Raw genomic sequence first — 19,849 nt, forward strand, 5'->3', positions numbered from 1 at the left:
CACACGCACCCCCAATTAACATACCCTGGACCCCCCTTCACTGACCATCCTTCGGGTCTGGTGCCTCAATTCGCTCGGCACACGTTACGTTCCCAATTCTAGTCCATGTGGATGGTAAAGTATGAAAAGTCCAAAAAAAGAAGAAAAAAAATCGGAAAAAAACTCATGTCGAACTTTTCATGTATTCTTTTTCATGTCAACCTTTTGACCATGTCGACCTTTAAAACAAGTCGACCTATTGCATTACGACCTCTTGTACATGTCAACTTTTTTACCATGTTGACATTTTGACGTCCACCTATTGACTATCTAGACACTGTAGATCTATCAACCGCACCCACTGTGGTCCTATGCAACAAATATATGACAGGACTGTGGTTCTATGCATATGACACACATGTAGGCATTACTGTAGGTTTCAGTATGATTTCCCGACAGTCAAAATCACGAAGGTCGAAATCCTAACAACCATTGCCCGATGGTCAAAATACCGACAAGGTCAAAGTCCAAACAGAGTTGAAATCACAGTCAAAATGGCAACGTTTAAAATGTCAGTAGGTCAAAAAGTAGACATTGTTGTTTTTCTTTTTTTGAGTGTCTATGTCGACATAGGTTGACATGGACATCGTATAAGGGTACCACATCCCCTCGCATTGCTCACTGCGCTTGCCATGCTTCGGTCACACACCCTTTATGCCCACTTGGATGGTAAAGTATGAACAAGTCGGTTTCAAAGCAAAAATCATGTCATGTCGAATTATTGACCCGTCTGCATTTTAAACGTCAACATTTTGAGCCCGCCAGGAATTTGACCTTGTCGGTATTTTGACCATCGGCCAATGGTTGCCAGTGACTGCATCACTTACTGCTGATGCTCAGATACTAGGAAGGTTTCTGGTGTCATTTCTTGTAGTTCATTAAATGCTTTTTGTGGTGCATTAATACAAACCTTGCTAACAAAATGACACGACTGTGATTGTGAAAAACTTCATGTTATATTGACTCCCTAAACATGTGGCAGTTTTATCTTCCTGCTACTGAATGCAGTGGTGAGAGCTGATTCTGTCCCTGTTCCTGTATTTCTGTATTGGAGAGATATGTATAAAGGTGTCAACGAGTTGTGCCATGATGTAATACGTCATTGAGATAACTGTCTGCAAGAAAAGTTGGAAATAGATATAAAATTAAAAATAAAAAGATTAAATAAATGTAAATGTAGGATACATTTGTATATGCATTGCATCTAGTAAATACTGTCAAATGAGCTAGGGTTGGTCACTACAATAGTTTATTAGATTAAGTAAGTATTTATCAAACCACTAAGGGCCAGATGTATCAAGCTTCAAAATGTGATACAATTGAGCATATAAACAGCCAGCCAATCAGCTCCTAACTGCCATGTTACATACTGGAGCTGATTGGCTGGCTGTTTATCGCTCTCCACTCTATCAATTTTTGAAGCTTGATACATCTGGTCTAAAGAGAGATAAAAAGAAAGGGAGAGAAAAACAGCAACTAACCAATTAGCTCATTGTTCAATCACAGCATGCAAAGCCAGAATAAAGCTGGGTACGCACTGGGCGATATATCGTTAACGATATGGTCAATATCATTAATGATATGGCTTGCATATTGTCCAGTGTGTATTGTCATTATCGTTAATGATGCCCATGGTTGCAGGTCATTAGGATACCCCGCCCTTCTCATCTGTACATGCAGCTCAAAATTACAATTTCATCTGCATGTTTGGAGCGGGTGACGTCACCGATTGACATGATGAACACAGTCAGTCAGTGTGTATGCACTATATATCGTTCTCCCATCCATGGCACCATCGAACTATATGGGCGGCCGCGGGAATCACTTCAGTATGTACCCAGCGTAAGAAGTTGGTTGGTTAGTGGTTTATTTAAAAAAAAATATCTATCACTTTCTGAATCTCTCGCCCTATTACATTTCCCCATATATATTGCTCTTCATGACCCCTTTCTGTTTGTCTTTCCACACACACAAAGATAACTGCATACAACCGCTCCTTCTCCCAGTTAATGTATCTAGTTGTAAGGTTAAAATACTAACACACTTTTTTGTGTTTTACAATATCAAATAAGGTTTTTATTGACTGCATGTTCAATTTTTGAATCAACAACTGTAATTAACTTTCCATCCCATTTCCTGAAGCTTAAATAAATGTGTTGGGGATGGGACATCCTTTTATAGAGCAAGTCAGTACAATATTTCACATGAATATATTTACGGCAGAGTAATATTATTTTGAACAATATTCCAAAAAGATTCCGTAGTTAATGGAGCTCTGTATACGGGATACGGTCGGTTGGTCGACCTAAGGATGGTCAACAGTCGTAAGGTCGACACCACTAGGTTGACTGCAAGGTCAACAGGGGTCTAGGTCGACCTGGCACAAGGTCAACAGGTCATTAGGTCGACACAAGCATTAGGTCGACATGGTCTAGGTCGATAGTAAAAAGGTTGACATGGGGTTTTTAACTGTTTTTTGAGCCATGTGCCGACAGGCGGTATTTCATGACCTACCATCCACTAGGGCATGGTGGGAGAATAAAATAGTGTGCCGAGCCTAACGAGCCATGCTAGGGGACATGTGCATTTAAAACTGTGTCCATGTGGACTGTGTCGACATTCCAGTGAAAAAAATAGTGAAAAACCCCATATCAGCACATTTTAAGGAAAGTCATTGGGATCCGAAGCATCTAACATTGTTTGGCGGACTCCAAATGGTTAAAGGTACATGGAGAAAAAATATTACAGAGGAACTACTAGCACAAACTGAAATGCGTACAATTTTTTATTTGATACCTTAAACCCAGAAGGATTAAATCTGGATTTTGAGATTAAGAGGTTTCTTTTGTCCTTTTTATGCACTTTATATATGTTTTTATGATGTTTGTTATTATATACATATGATGTTTGATCAGATATATCTACTGTTTTATAAAGTTTTTATTGGATCAATACTATTCCTGTTTTTAGGTATTTCTTTTTCAGGGCTTCTGTATTCCGGTTTAAAGGATTTTAGCCATGGGTATAATTGACCATTTATTATATACTTTATATGGGTGAGGCTAATGGTGTGTACACACGGCAGATATGCCTTTCTATGCGAGTCCTGATACGATCAGATTGCATCGGGACTCGCTTCGCACGGCATGCATGGAGTGGGACAATTTGGACTATATAATGCAGATCTGCACTATATAGTCTTGCCTGCCCTCTCTATTTCACTGCCGATTTGCGCTCACACGGGAGCGCACATCGGGCTCGCAAGCCCTAAAAACACACACAATCAGCATGCGATATGGCTTCCGATGTTCACTATATCGGCAACATCGGAATCCATATCGCACCGTGTGTATACACTATCAGACTATTTGTTCCTAATTTGAGTTCCACACCTATTTTTAGTATGATGTTTGTGCTCCATACAGATGGAATGCATACTTGACTTCCTTTCTGGATTCCGGGTGTGATGAGTGCGCACCACACATATGGAGCACGCTCTATCCCCCTAACACGAAATCCGGAAGTCATCACCGACACCTGTGTGGAAAGCATATCATGAATGGAGTTTTCTGTTATTTATTCCCATGATAAAGGCCTCAGATTTACATATCTATGTATAAAAGGGTTTTAAGCCATTTTCTGCTAATGACTAACCACTCCCCTCTAAGGGGCTGCCCCATATCTTGGTGGGTATCAAAATCTATATAAAAATAATTTCTATAATGTACTTAGCATATGGAAGTAGTGAGTTTTGTTACTTGCTAATTAAGTGGGATAAATTAAATTGCTAGAACTTGAAGATATCATGCCGGTGGGTTTTGCGGACCCAGTTATGACCATGGTGAGCAGTGGAGAATAGTGAGTGGTCCTGTAGAGATATGCTGATAGCGGACGTAACAATATGGCAGTATCCAGGGATGCCAGAGTATAACTGAAAGAAATAATAACTAAGGTACAGAATCCGAGTATAACAAAAATTACTTTAATGAACTCAGGATATAGCCAACTTGGCAGTAAACACAAGGTGACAAAACAAATGTAATAACTGCCAACTTGGCAGGGTACTTAAATAACAGGCACACTGTGACAGGAAGGTAGCAGTAGGCGTTGGAGACTAAATGGCACTGAGTATGAATGACCGAGTCCAGATGGCAACTGAGTGGCGATTGTAACTGAATGGCAGATGATACACTGATAGTGGCTGGTGCAGATTTGCAGGTGACTCCCAGTAGGAAACGGAATCCAGAGTATGATAATACGCTAATGGTGACTGTGGCAGGTTGGTGAATACACAAATGACTGGGAGGCATACAGCGTCCGGTAAGTGGCTGGAAAGGCGTGCAGCATCCGGTGAGTGGCTAGTAGGTGGACAGTGTCCGAGAGCAGCTGGGAGACGGATAGAAGCAGGATGCCAGATGGTCAGGCAGGGACATACATTACCACATTTTAATTACAATCCGTTAATTTGGGCAGATGCTAATATATATATATATAGTATATATATATATATGGTACTTCTTTACTTTCACGGCGCCACTAGATTAGGAAAGATAGGATATCGCAGTCATCGCGGGCATTGAATGCACTAAAAAATCGGGTGCGACGCGATGCCCGCGATGCCCGCGATTTCCCATAGGGACCAATGTTAAATTTCTCAATTGACACGATTTTTCTGTTCAATGCCTCAATTGACACGATTTTTCCATAGGAATCAATGTTAAATGGCCCACAGAGGCCAAATAGACACCCTGAAGTGTGAAATGGCCCCCACAATTGTTAACGCCACCCCACGATCAACGTGAACCCGAAGTGTGGCGAGCGCAGCGAGCCCGCGAGGAGCGGCGGTTCACGTTGATCGTGGGGTGGCGTTAACAATTGTGGGGGCCATTTCACACTTCAGGGTGGCTATTTGGCCTCTGTGGGCCATTTAACATTGTTTCCTATGGAAAAATCGTGTCAATTGAGGCATTGAACAGTAAAATCGGGTCAATTGAGAAATTTAACATTGGTCCCTATGGGAAATCGCTGGGCATCGTGGGCATCGCGTCGCACCCGATTTTTAGTGCATTCAATGGCCGCGATGCCCGCGATTTCTAGTGGCGCCGTGAAAGTACAGAAGTACCATATATATATATATATAGAATAGGGACAAGATCCAAGGTGCTAATGTTCAAAGATATTTGGCGGTATTCAATGCTCTTTGGCAAGCTGTGACGGTGAGCGGTGCAGATAGCTCGCCGTCACAGCTAGCCGGTCAGTATTTAACTAACCCCCTTGCACCTGACGTTTCCAGCAAAGTGGAAGCAGCGAGTGTGGCTGTCAAACCGGCGATGCTTATGGCTAAATGCAGCAGGCTCGATGCATTGGCCGAGAACCCCGCTGTTCAGGAAATCCTTGCCACCCTTTGATGGGCAGACACCCCCTCGCCAGTGGCATTGAATACCGCCCAATGTGTATTGAAGGAGATATTTGGTTATACATGAAAAATCAATGAGGAATTATCCAAATATTGTAAATAAAAACAATCACTTGCCTCTCCCTGGCCATGTTGTATAGGTTCAGAAATGAGCGTTTGCAATGAATATCTAAGATAAAAAGTGAGAATAGGTTGAACAATGTATTGCTGTAATTGAAGCTAATTGCAAGATACATAAAGTAATCAGTCACAATGTAAAAGAGTAGAGGCAGTACCAGCAGAGGCGTTACCAGCAGAGGTGTAAGTTCATCCCAGTCACCCAGAGGCAAGTTGGAGTTTGCTGTACCCCCCTTAAAGAACAAAAAAAAGGGAAGAACAAGTTGTACATGCTGCTATATATATATAACATATAAAAACAAAAATTACTTAGAGATACATAAATAGCATTCTCAGCCGATCTACAGGGACCGGAGCCCGCTGTGAATTACCATGGCTCCAGCTCCACTGTGTGACAACAGCCGGTGGGTCAGACTCATGAGATTCAGCCATTTGCAATGTGATGGAATCAGTGTTCACCAGCAGGTCCCATCTCACAGTCCAGCAGCAGCGGCAGGTATACCAGGGCTTGCTGCAGGTCAGGCTAAGTTTTACCAGGTGGAAGTTGTCCTTTCCCCTATTGAAAGTGTATGCAGGGTTCCTGAGCCAATTAACAGAGGCAGAGGGTTCATTGCAGATATCCATTGGAAGAGCCTCCATCACACTTGGACCCTACTGTGAGCCACACAGGTGTTGCTGAACATGCAGGTGCCCCTACAGGGATTGCTGCTCGGGGTTCCATTGCCTCTGTGAGTTATGGCACTGGTTACCAGAAGGATGTGTCTGAGGAGCAAAAACATGTTTTTACACATCAATGTAAAAGTATAGTTGCTTCAACAACCTCATAGCAGTGGTTAAAATTTATCAGTATATGAAACTACTAGGTGATTCATCGCGCCCTACGGGTGCTCTTCACACCGGCATAAGGGGCTGCGCCCCCTTAACCTGTGAACGTAGGGGGAGGGTAGGGTGCAATGGAGGGGGTGAGTAGGCGCTTGGGGGTGGGGGTGCAGGGGGAGATGATGGCGGGAGGGTGGGTGGGGGGAGTACGGCCGGAGATGCTGGTTGGAGGGGGTGGGGGCAGAGATGCTGCGGGAAGATGGGTTTGGGGGGGGGCGGTGCTGGTGGAGATGCTGCCAGGGGGGGCGGTGGTGGTAATTTTAATTGTACTGGGGATGGGTTGGGGTGGATGCTGGCATAAGATTAAAGGGGTGCGGACATGGATACGCACGTGGGGGGGGGGGTCATGATGTGGGGGGAGATGCTGAAGGGAGATGGGGGGGGTTGTGCAGGCCGAGATGCTGTTGAGAGAGGGGGGGGGGGGTGTTTGGGTGAGGGCAGACCTGCTGCCCCGAGGGTGGGTGGGGGTGTGTGAACAGCCGCTGCTCCAGGGTGGGGAGGGGCAGACCCGCTGCTCACTTGCCACGCTGCCAGGTACTCCTGGTGGTGGGGGAGATGCTGCCGCCAATCGCGGGGGGGGGGGGTTGGGGTGGGGTGCGGCCATGGATTCTGTGCTGCTGAGTGCCCCAGTGATGAGGGGCGATGACCAGTTGCTTCGTGGGGGGGGGGGGTGTGGGCACACCCAGTGCGGGGGGGTTGTGGGAACACCCGCCTTGGGGGTTGCGGGCCTTGGGGGGGGAGTGCACAAACACCCACTGCCCAGGAAGGGGGGGTGCGGGGGAACATCCGCTGCCGGGGGTGGGGGGGGGGGTGCAGGCAGACCCGCTGCCAGGGAGGGGGGGGGGGTGTGGGAACACCAGCTGCCTGGGGGGGGGGGGTGCGGTGGGTGCTGTGATCCCCTCCCACACACGCACATATAGGGCCTTATTCTGGTTAGGTCGGTGCAACGTATGTACGGTCCGTTTCACCGTAGATTTCCCTACGCGGACGGTGAGCATAAGTCTGCCCACAAAATATCGCACACGGACGGTCACAAACACCGACAAAGGGGAGTGGCGTACACTTGAGCTAACGCCACCGTATACAGACGGATCTCCTCTTAGCCACTGATAACTGGCGTACAACAGAGCGCACGCCACCGTATACGGACGGGTATCGTCCGTTTTCCCAATGACATCTTGCGTATATCTGAGCGTACGCCACAGTGCAAGTAGAAATTGAGTCCAAAAACATCCTTGTTGCTCTTAGATGTGGTTTATGTGTCTTACCTAAAATTAAACCAACCTTTACATGTAGAGAAGTGTAGAAAGATATGCTTCCAAAGTGTTTGAGGGCTGTGTGTGGCTTGAAGGTAGTGAAATAATGGTTTTCACTTAATAGGCTGCAGTATTGCTTATTACATTCAGGTGTATGTGTCTTTCTTTTACGGTATCTGTAGGGGTGGTCTGGAGGTATCTTTGGCGTCCGCCTGTTTTTGGCCCAAAATGCACGGTGCATTCGCCGATCGAGCAGTTGTAGCACCGTACATTTTTGGTGCACACCCCCGTGTACGCCCATGTTTACACCCAGTTTCCGTCATTATTCCGGCCGTTACCCTAAATACGCCCCCATGCCGCCCACAATGACCGTACTCTTGTGGACAGGTTTTTTGCAAGGAGAGACCCATCCGTGAGCTGTGTGAGGTCGCCGAACCTGCGCATTGCGAAAGCTACGCATGCGCAGATGAAAAAAAAAACAATCCGCCTGTTTACGGTCCCACCGTACCGAGCAGAATAAGGCCCATAGTGTATATGAACACCCCCAAACACACACACATACTGTATATGAACCCACATACACACACAGACTAAATATGAACCCCACTACACACACACACAAACACACACACACACATATATACTGTATATGAACACCCCCTCCCCACACACACATCGTTACCAGGCTGTAGCACGGCCCGGGTAGTGAGGCCACGTCCACCGCCGATGTGTTTATCGTATCCCCCAGTGCAGGATCAGCCGGCGGGGACTTGCTCTGCGGCAAAGCCGCTGGGGTGAGCAGTTTAACGGCGGCGGGAGACGGCGGCGAGGCGGGCGGCTTTGTGTGGGGATGGTGACCGGCGGTTAGGGGTGTGGACCTGCCTGGAGGAGGCGTTATGTGTATAACGCGTTATACACATACACACACTTCTTATATATTTAGCTACGTGTTGGGCGGGGGGTAACTCCGCCCACCATTAGCTACACTGCTTTTGAGTGGCAGATCTGGCTAAATATATAAGAGCTCAGTAGCTACCAGTGCTCAACAGTGATTATACAAACAGAGTGATTTACTTCAATCAATATTGCTTATACAATCCAAATTGTTATAGCTACTGCTCCATGGGTGTGATGGTAATTTAATGTGAATAGTGTTTAATGTCAATCGGATATTGGCCTTTGGTGAATGAGCTGCTATCCAGCTGTACTGCTGTGTATGGCAGTGATTTTCAATCTATCAATCAATTTGCAGCACACCAAACAAGATTTTTCTAATTACCAAGGCACAACTTTGGACTCCTACAGGGAAAAACACATTGGCCCCCATATAAAAAAAAAAAAAACAACATTCACACTGGTCCCCACATAAAAAATATAATCAATCACATTGTCCCCCATATGGAACACAAAAATAAAACACATTAATCCCCAGGTGAACAAGTACAGTTTGTGCCAGGCTCATCTGCTTACAGAACACAGAAGAGACTTTATGCCAATGCCCATTGTTATCAGTAGGAAGGGGGTAGTGCAAAAAATGCCCTTATGTGACCGCCATATGAGTCACTGCCTAGCTGACATAATGTTGTCCTAGGGAACAATATAACAGCAGGACACCCGAGCAGCTCCTCACCTACCTCAGTGTAACTTGTCTTCTATAAATCTAATTCATGTCCTATGTAATCTATGGGCAGCTTCTTAAGCAACTAGCCCTTGAACCGGGACACCAGGAATGACACCATTGATGTGAGAATGGGAGCAACAACAGGAACTGCCAAACAATGATAAACAGATGACAAGAGAAGGTGGAGCAAGCAGCCAGATCCTGACTCGCTTTCATCAGAAAGGGGCGGTCCATTATGCTCAGAATATAGAGACAGGACTGGAGCAGAAAGAGAACAGTGAATAACAGTTAAACTGGTGGTGGCTGTAAACTGGTGTGAACCAGTGCTGCCGACAGTGGGGTGCCAGGGGTACAAATGTCCCGGGCCCCCAGCCTCTGGAGGGGCCCGGGCAGCTGCCCACAGTGGCACGGCAACACCCCCCCCCCCCCGTGTGGCCAGGCTCGCACAATACACAGTGCAGCCTGCAGAGCGTCGAGCCTAGGATACAGAGGGGCTCGGCGCTCTGCAGGCTGCACTGTGCAGTGAGTGCTCCGAGTCCCGGGAGAAGATGCTGCTGCACTGTGGGGCAGATATATGAAGGTGCGTTATGGGGGGGAAGGGTTATCAGCACACGTTATGTACGCTGATACTGATTCTCCCCCATGTATGAAGGAGCCGGTGAGCGCTAGATGACAGGGGTGATGTGCTAAATGATAGCAGGCAGATATGCAGGCCAATAGCAGGCCGATATGCAGGACGAATGTACGTACGGTGCTGCTATCTGCTTCGCTAGCAGTAGGGTGGCAAAGCCCTAACTCAACAGCAGGGACAGCGCTGTCCCTGCTGCTAGCTCTGGGCTGCGCTGGAGATCTCGCATGAGTAGCGAGATCCCACGCATGCCCAGTCCAGTCGGCCAGGGGGAAGGAGACAGCACGTCCTATGTAAACTGATGCGTTGTCTCCAGGAGGGGGACATCGCCGGAGGGGGGAGTTTGCTCTCCCACGCTTCAGCAGACAAGATGTTAAAACATCTTGTTGATGTCCCTTCCTGCTTTGCCTCATTAATGAGGCAAAGCAGGAAGTATTAAAGCGGCTCGCTATGCGCTGCTATAAATCATCTGCCCCACATCTGATTGGCTAGTGCGTTATCTCCTTCCACTTTATCTCTACTTTACATCCAGTTTATCTCTTCACCAGACATAATACATCCACCCCAGTGGTCGAAAAACACTGATGTATGCAGTTCAGTTTAGTCTCAGTTTAGCTTTTGGGCTCCTCTGAAAATCTTAGATTAGCCTCTGGTATACAGTATCTGAAAGTGCAGTTTAAGCTGGATACATACGTACAAATGTATCTGTCCAAACTGTCTGGTGGGATCAAAAATCTGGTAATGTATCGGAACAAGTGACAGCCAACAATTTGCTCCCAAATGTTAGAAAACAAACAAAAAATGGTACTTCCTCATCTTTGCGGCCACCGCTTACACTATGGAATTTACAACGAGCCACGAGGGTTATTTTCGGGGTCCACGCCACCCTCCTGTGTCCACGACACCATCTATTACCTTTAGTAAAGTTTTGGCGAGCAAAGCAAACCACCGAGCCCAATGCATGGCAAGCCCGCGAGGGGACAATCACAATTCACGTAGCGGCTAACATAACTGATGTAAGCGGTGGCTGCAAAGATGAGGAAGTACCCAAAAAAGATTTTTCGGATACATTTCTTAAAGCAAACTGATTTAACCAATTTGGTTAAATGACTATTGTCAGACAGATTGGACAGATAAATCTTTAGGTGTGAGCACAGCTTAGTCTCGACTGATTACAGGACTCTGGTGTTTACTATCACCAAGCCAAACTGCTATACAGACCAAGTTAAAGTACAAGAAGCTGCAGCTGATGTTTTAAATGCAGGTTATCACAGGCTGGCTTCTGGGCTCTGATGTGATCAAAGGGCACTGACTGGCAGAGTTGCAGTATATCACATCATGTCTATACGCTGCTGGGAAGTTTATTTTTATTTTTCAACATTTGCTTGATTTACCATCCAAATTGGCTATGAATGGGAAAAGGCACCTTATGTGATGTTTGCCATTTACACAATGTACACATTCACACTTAGGGGGTCATTCTGGTCTGGTCAGCCCGTTGCGAACTTGCAACGGGGACCGATGTTGATGGCCTGCGCATGCGCATAATCGCTTGTGCAGGTCTTCACTGCGGGTGCCCTTGGAGTCTTGAATAGTCTCTGAGACGCTTACAGAGGGGGGTGGGGGGGGTGCAGGAGGCGGGCAGTGGGCATTCGCATGTGAAAATGCTGGGTGTGTCATGAAAACGACTATGCGTCCCCATGCAAAATGGGGCGGCCACCTGCAGGCAGCTGACGTTACTGGATGTCAGCAGCCCGCCCTGTTCATAGAGTTGAAAAAACTGGATAATCGTAGGCGCCGTATCCTCCCTGTATCCACCGTACTGTTCATAGAGTCACCATTGAATGATTGCGGGCCCGCACGCAAGCCTGCGAATGGATGTTTATGCAAAAACTGAGTAGCAGGGGTGGCGTTCGCACGGGCAGCGTTTCATGGCTCGCAAAGCAGCAAATTAAGGCTGCTTTGCGAGCCAACCAGAATCAGGGCCTTATTGTGGTCACAGATGATACATATAAAATAAAAAAATTGTGTCAACTTTTTTGTGTGTTTTTTGACCCAGTCGACCTTTTGTACCTGTAGGCCTTTTGTTTGCTAACTTTACGTTGTCATCCTATTGATTGTCCTTCTAGAACCTATAGATCTATTACATCACACCTTCCCCACACACCATTCTTTACATTTACTTTACATTTTCTTTACATTTACTTTCTCAAAAGCAATGTAAGCAGTAGAAGTTGTTTATGGCCAGTTCTAAGTAAATGCAAATGGGACGCTGTATTTTAAAATGCGTGAATATTCCATAAACAGCTAGCGGCCCTATAACATCCCTCCCAGCCATCCAACAGAGAGGGCCCAGTCAGATTCTGTTAGGACATAGCAATAGAGAAAGCTGGTGTTGAGTATCAGGCCAGCACTGAACAATTTATGTGACCTTCAGCTATTTCAAAATGTAAATTTTGACCTTTACAGTAAAATGACTGTGTATGTTTTGGGACATATTTATATACTATACACGTTTAGCATAATATTTCATTTTATTATTTGTAGATTGGGCAAAATTCGATAATAATGACAATTAAAACATTTAAGACTGTACGGTATAAACTCTGGTAGCATTTTGTATGCAGGTACAAAACAGGCATGTATTCTGGGATTGCGGAGCTTTGTATAGTGCCAGAGTATTAATGCCCACATGCTAACTAACACAGAACTTAAAATACGTGCAAAACTGTTTAGAATTGTTATAAGGTGGAGTAGATGCGACTGCACTAATGGATTCGGAACCTCTTGGAGGTTATGTTTCTGAGCTCCTGAATGCTTATACCCCTTATTCTCAGTCATTTTAGAGCAGAGTTTCTCATCTTGTCAATACATGCATTAATTCATTCTGCGCCCTGCACAGAGATTAAAGGTAACTGCAGCAGAGTCTGTAGACGATATCTAGCTATGTCTAAGCGATATATGAAATGTACTTTGATGTATCCTCTCCAGAGAGAGCCCAAGTGTCCTCATTTTTTTAGCATACAGACAGTCTCTGCACATTTTATCCATCAGCTCAGTGGAGCTTTGTAGTGTCACCTTTAGACAAGCCTGACGTCTGTGCCATATTACAGATGTGCCCTCTGCTGTGCTAAAAGCAAACTGCACACATCTTTACCTGTGCTATCTATATGCGGCAGTTTTCTTCCTTTGTGATGGTGAAGTGTAAAATATGTAATAGCATATATATCATGTATATATACGTCTAGCATCCATGAGTCTCCGAAACACTGCCGTCTGGTGGCAGAGAGTGAAACTACATCTCTATCTCACACATGCATAAACACAGGAGGCTAAGTGTTTTGGGAATTAATCTCTATTTATCCTTAGTTGTAGCTTTGAGCCACTTCTGTGTGTGTGCATTTCACATTAACCTTTTTAGAGCATGTACAAACCACATTGCATTTCTATGCACATTAGATAAACACATAGGGCCAAATGTAATAGGGGGTGAGAATCAGAAAGTGAGAGATTTTTTAGAGAGTTTTCCCAATTTTTTAAAGCGGCAATCATGTACAGTGAATAACCATTTGGATTTTGCCATGTAAATGATTGCTGCTTTTAAAAAAAATGGAAAAACTCTCCCAAAATCTCTCACTTTCTGATTATCAAACCCTATTACATTTGGCCCATGGGGGAAGTTTAATCAAGCCTTGGAGTAAGATAAAGTGGAATAGCTGACCAAAGTAACCAGCTTATACGCTTCAAAAATGTGACTTTCTGCAATTTAATGCCTGCTGGTGTTATCCACAGATCCATGTGATTTTGCGTTGCCTGAGCAGGTGAAAAAAACCCTGATACTGCCAGCAATCAGAGCTAATTGAATAAGCCCCCAGGGATCAATTAGCCACGCTAACTCCCCCTAACTGTCATGATCTAGCACAGTCTTTGAAATGACAGAAGCTGATTGGTTTCTTTGAACAACTCCACTTTATCTCTCCCAAAGGGATATCTTCATCCTCACTTAGGGAGTGTTTTCTATTAGCAGTGGTACTTTACTGCTGCTAATAGGTGGTTTACCGGAGGCTATACTAATAGTCCCCATGCCGGCGTCCTTTTCCTGTGATACCCGCACTTATTGGGTTTTATGCTTTGTGTGCCCAATAATCCCAAATAAGCAGCCCCCAGAGCTGTGACAACACGTGGGATAACCCTGACCCCTTGTGTGCTTGCGTGATGACGGGTCCATTTTCAGCTGATTAAAACGGCCTCTATCTGGATACCACGATAATGACCATCGGTCATTAATCGCACAGGCAAATTTGATTGTCCAAAAAAGCATAAGGGCTAATTGGATGCCCTCCTTATTTATACAAAAACAGATAAAAATGTGTATGTTCACATACTTTTGTTTAAATAAGGTGTGAGGGCTATTAGATTTAAAGGTAACCCAGGAGGCAATTACCAACTGTTGTGCACAGGGATTCTGACCAAATATTGTCATGGGTATATAGGAGGGTTTTAGCTATGAGACAGTTATGATACAATTTCAAATATAGGTTGAACTCGATGGACTTGCAGCTTTTATTCAACCTCATACACTATGTTAGATATGACAGATGGGGAACCTAAATATTTAAACTTGATTGCGGGAACCTTCACCTTCTTCAGATGGCAGTTATTCTTGCACCATACTCCTTCCTTATGGTAAGGTGTCCTCCTGGTTGTAAAGAGAGAGAGAGCAGCTCCTTCTGATTGCAAACAGGGATCAGCTCCTTCGGCCAGAAGTCATGCATGTGTGAACCTAAGTTCATGCATGTGCAGTAGCACTGCCGAGATAAGTGCAGTGCTAAAGCCCCATACACACGGGGGAGATATATTGCTAGCAATATATTGCTTGCAATATATTGCTGAGCAATATATTGCCCAGTGTCTCCTTTTCATCTGCGACCAGAGATGGTCGCTGATGAAAAGGAACCTCTGCCGGGGGAGCCGCAGAGGTAATTATCTGGTCACAGGAGCAAGCTCCTGCGACCAGCGATTACAATGGGGCAGAAAACGGGAGCGCGCACCCGGCGATTTATCGCCGGTGCACACTCCCAATCACTGGCAATATGGTCGCCTGCGACCATATTCCCAGCGATTACAGCCCCTATCTCCCCCGTGTGTACACAGCATAACTGTCACCTCTGCTAAAGTAGTGGTGAACGAAATTTTGGGGACAGCTTAATGTTAATGTAGATATGCCATACCTGGTAATTAACATAATGGATAGGCTCCAAAGGCTTGATACATTTCTCCTTTAAGCTGTGTACACACGGGGGCGATAGGGGCTGAAATCGCTGGAGATATGGTCGCAGGCGACCATATTGCCAGTGATTGGGAGTGTGCCCCGGCGATAAATCGCCGGGTGCGCGCTCCCGTTTTCAGCCCCTTTCTAATCGCTGGTGACAGGAGCTTGCTCCTGCGACCAGCTGATTACCTCTGCGGCACCGCCAGCAGAGGTTCCCTTTCATCAGCGACCGTCTCTGGTCGCTGTTGAAAAGGAGACACTGGGCAATATATTGCTCAGCAATGTATTGCTAGCAATATATTGCTAAGCAATATATCTCCCCCCGTGTGTACGGGGCTTTAGAGATGAATGCATGGTATCTCATTACATATATGTGCATCATGTGTGCTGTACCTGAACAAGAAGCATTTTAAGCAGCAGGATGCTAACTAAATGCATGGCAACCAGTGAGATTCTGTCTATTATCTTCTACAAGGTGCTTAATAAATAAGTCTATTCTGAGGCCAAGCACCATTTTTCATCATTGTGGGGGCATGGCTAGTGGCTCTCGCTGTGGGGGCATGGCTAGTGGCTCTCGCTGTGGGGGCATGGCTAGTGGCTCTCGCTGTGGGGGCATGGCTAGTGGCTCTTGCTGTTGGGGCATGGCTAGTGACTTTCGCTGTGGGGGCATGGCTAGTGGCTCTCGCTGTGGGGGCATGGCTAGTGACTCTCACTGAGGGGGCATGGCTAGTGGCTCTTGCTGTGGGGGCATGGCTAGTGGCTCTCGATGTGGGGGCATGGCTAGTGACTCTCACTGTGGGGGCATGGCTAGGGGCTCTTGCTGTGGGGGCATGGCTAGTGGCTCTCGCTGTGGGGGCATGGCTAGTGGCTCTCTCTGTGGGGGCATGGCTAGTGGCTCTTTGAGCTGCTGGCTATGTCCCCTGCCCCCCCCGGGTGCAGCAGAATAGACATTGTGTACATGTGCACATTCATGGGTGACAGGGTGGACTCCCAACTGCCCCTCCCCCCGGCACGAGACTGCCCCAAAAAGATGTGGGACAGTTGGGAGGTATGTCCATAGCAACATCCCACTTTCGATAGAATGCTTTAGCTAGTTGTATTCAGAAGTGTTAATATATAATTAATATCTGTACACACGGCAGGATATGCGATCAGATCGCATCGGGACTCGCATCTCACGGCATGCTAGAGGGGCACAATTTACACCATATAGTGCAGATCTGCACTATATAGTGTTGCCTGCCCTCTATCTGGCTGCCTATCGGGAACATCGGAAGCCAAATCTTTCCATGTGTACACACTATTAGAAATTACATTTCATAGCATTTTAATATGAAGCAGTGAAGTAGATGTTCCAGGGTCTTTAGTGAATAATGTCGTCATTGCCCTGCCCGATGCTGCGTCATTCCACAACGGGTGGCTTGGATGTGATGATGGGATGCGATGCACCAAGATGTCTGAACTTCATGCATCCACTTCTCCATATGGATCTTTCAGATAAATCTATTTATAAGTGGGGATGTATGATATAACCTTTTGGAGGTTACTGGTATCGCTGTGGAAGCTTATTAAACCACAGGTTCAGAATTCTGATCTAGTGCCTGTTGTTTTCTAAATTGTGTTTCAGCTGAGTTGAGAAGAGGTAGATAATCGCAGTGCTGAAATACAAATGTACTTATTATACAAATATAAATATAGCTTGTTACATCATCTTAAAATAGAAACAAGGTTTGCTACCTCCTGAAATAAACACGGCAGGATGCGTCATTACTTTCTGTGCGCAGCCCCAACTCATTTTGGCCTACAGTATGATTGCATTTGGTGTGCATGACCTAAATAATAACAGCCAACACAGACCCTTTTTAATTGGGACTTTCTGCAGCAGTATCATAACCCCAAAGGGTGTGTCTGACATTGACTGGGGTCAAATACAGAATTATGCATTCTGCAATATTGTGCAACGTGAATTCTCTGATAGCACACCACATTCATGTTGCTGTAACACATTGGTCACATCTGTGTGACATATGTTCATTTCACATTCTCTGGGTTATCTGCTGTGTTGGGTTAGCAAATGAAATGAATTCACCTGTTGTATAATAATCCACGACTAACGGCTCTGCTTCGGTTCCTTGATTACCTTGTTATATATACCGTATATTGCATACATTGCCCATGATTGCAGTGCTGTGCATTCACCTCTGTGTTGAGGTTGTGTTTATTTGATCACAACGGTTGTTGTCCTTTTCTCCGCTCTGCAGCACATACAGACCTGGAATTGCCTTTTTTTGTATGCAACTAATCCAGCAGCCAGTCTTATATAGAATCGTAGCTTTCAGTGGGTTCGGAATCGTGGATGAGTCAGTGTCTCCCAATATATTTCCTACATGCATATATGTAGTATTAGCGTAGTCATTAGTGGGACATGTTCAGTCAGCGTCACTTGTCCTTTCTCCTGTCGCTCTACATCGTGCCTGTTGGTGAGCATACATCCCTTAACAGGCAACCACAGGAAACATAACAAATCAGAGGACTTAACTCTTTCATGGGATAGAAGACTACTGTTGCTCCTTTGACAGCAATATAGCTAACACAACAAAAGCACAAGGTTTGCAGCCAAATCCCCAAATCAGAAGGTTCCTGGTGCTGTTCTGAGCCAACGTCAGTGTCATGAATCCTGTGTCCGCCTCCAGCTGATCTGTCCCACATCATGTCATTGAAAAGCTGTAAAGGCTCATGGGGGAAGGGGGACCAGCTCCAAATTAGCCGGATTCTCTGAGCTCATCAGGGAATAGTTTCTGCTGCAGTTTATCTGCTGTAATCAGAGGCTCTATCAGAGAAACAATCTGCGGCTCAGAGGGTCTAATCTGTGGGACGCTGCTGACTGCCCCCAAGGCTCTGAGGCGCACACTGTGCGGGATGCCTCGCTGGCTGCTTCCCTCTCCATCTCTCTCCCCTTGGAAAGACTCGTCCTCTGTACTGTGTGTTATGGGGAATTGTGTGAAGTCTCCTCTTCGAAACCTCTCACACAAGGTATGTCTCCCGATAGAGCAACCCTACAGGAACAGATAGCACAGGGTTCAACAGAAACACCAAGGGGAGGTAAATGTAAGGGAAAGGATGTATAGTAGGCTCATTAATAATGGATGTTTTTAAAGCCCTTTAGTTTAAATCTAATTCCAATAGCTCCCAGTTACCAAAGGAGAGCAAAAAGAGGTGATTGGTCCATTGGATGCCTATGCTTCACCCAAGACCCTTTCAATGTCTCTCTGTCTCTTAGCATAGACATAGTGTAACTACCAGATCCCTTACTATCTCCTATCTGTCCATTATATTCGTATTGTCCGCATACACAGCTTTCTTTTAGATCAGTTCTATTTTTAAAGTTGGGATGAAATCCATAATTTGTAATACGGCCTTCAAAGCTCATTGTATAATCCCTAAGGGCCCAGAGAAACACTGGAAACTATGATTTATAAATGCGTGGGAATGAAGGCTACGATGGGACTAGAATGATAAAACAGTTCCTTATTTAGAGAAGAGATATAGTGGAGGGAGGGCAAAGAAACGGCATGGAACAGCGAGGCTTGGAAATGTTTCTTCCCCAAACTATAGGCAGAGAAAAGAATGAAAGGGAGAGCTGGGATAGGGAAAGCTAGAATGAGGGGGTATAAAAGTGTTCAGGAACATAACATGATGGCAGGGGGTATGCTGGGAGAATTTTGTAGTTGAGTGTGAAGCTAGAAGTCACCAGGATGGACACAGGCCTTTGTTAGAACACAAAAGAGATCATAGGTCAGATATACATAAGCAACAAGACATAGAATCATTTTATTCAGTATTGATCCCTTAGTGTGCTAGTAACACTCTGTATGTTGTAAGATACACCAGGAGGAGCGAAACAGTCTCAGACCGGCGCAGACAGGGGAAGAGGGTGCTCAGGGGCCTCTCATGGTGTTGGCACAGAACTGCGCAGTGATGCACAACCTGCTGGGCCCAGCCTGTATTTTTCTCCGAAAAGGATTCGCTGAGAATCGGCAGCCTGTACGTGAGTTCTGTGCCCTTTGCCTTCATTATTGTGTGACCAGATGCCAGCTTCTACCTTTAAATGTTATTATAAATCTCATGACTCTAAACTCAGGTAGCATGAAATTCCTGACAAAGAATTGTGGGAAAATGGTTATTTGCTTCTGATAGAATTCATCCTTCAGGAATCTGGGAGCAGCTAATTATTTCTGTCCAAGAGCTTGCACTCTATGCAGAAGAGAAACTACGTATAACCGGGTCATCCTCGCAGGTCACTCCACTGTGTTGTTACCTCATTTCTGGATAGCATTGCCTTTCCCCAGAACAAATGCTCTGTCTACTCTGTTCTAGGACACAGGGATGTCTGGCTGAAGAAATGAGGATTGTAGATAGCTGAATATGGGTTACGTTGGAAATAAGCATTTTAAAAAGTTTGACAAAGATTTAGCTTACTTAGAAAATAGGTCCTGGAAACAAGATGTTCACGTTTCCTTTTACAAACCTGCAACGAGTTCTCCGTGTATGATAGATAGTTATAAATATGGTTATTAATGCAGCACTGCTTCCAGTCACTGAATATATCAGAGCAAATGCA

At 45.5% G+C, this 19,849-nt stretch overlaps 1 protein-coding gene and 1 long non-coding RNA gene across 3 annotated transcripts in view; one reads left to right on the forward strand and one right to left on the reverse strand.

Annotated features, from left to right (window-relative positions):
* Nucleotides 1–19,849, forward strand: part of CABP1 (calcium binding protein 1) — a 28,611-nt gene that overhangs the window by 1,296 nt on the left and 7,466 nt on the right. The window contains exons 1-2 of one of the 2 annotated variants that reach the window (XM_083147477.1): nucleotides 16,463–18,261; nucleotides 19,111–19,272. The exons of the other annotated variant lie outside the window; for it this stretch is intronic. Of the exons in view, the coding sequence (XP_083003603.1) occupies nucleotides 18,148–18,261; nucleotides 19,111–19,272 (276 nt within the window). The 5' untranslated portion in view covers nucleotides 16,463–18,147. Of the gene's footprint in view, nucleotides 1–16,462; nucleotides 18,262–19,110; nucleotides 19,273–19,849 lie in introns of those variants that run through there. 2 annotated transcript variants of the gene reach the window in all.
* LOC146030226 (uncharacterized) lies at nucleotides 5,192–6,455 on the reverse strand. Its single transcript, XR_014455732.1, has 3 exons — nucleotides 5,944–6,455; nucleotides 5,731–5,805; nucleotides 5,192–5,624 (listed from the first exon to the last, which is right to left on the reverse strand). It is a non-coding gene; the product is annotated as an uncharacterized LOC146030226 (long non-coding RNA).

The sequence above is a fragment of the Crinia signifera genome, chromosome 1, assembly GCF_055691185.1.
Source record: "Crinia signifera chromosome 1, ASM5569118v1, whole genome shotgun sequence".
Taxonomy (NCBI): Eukaryota; Metazoa; Chordata; class Amphibia; order Anura; family Myobatrachidae; genus Crinia; species Crinia signifera.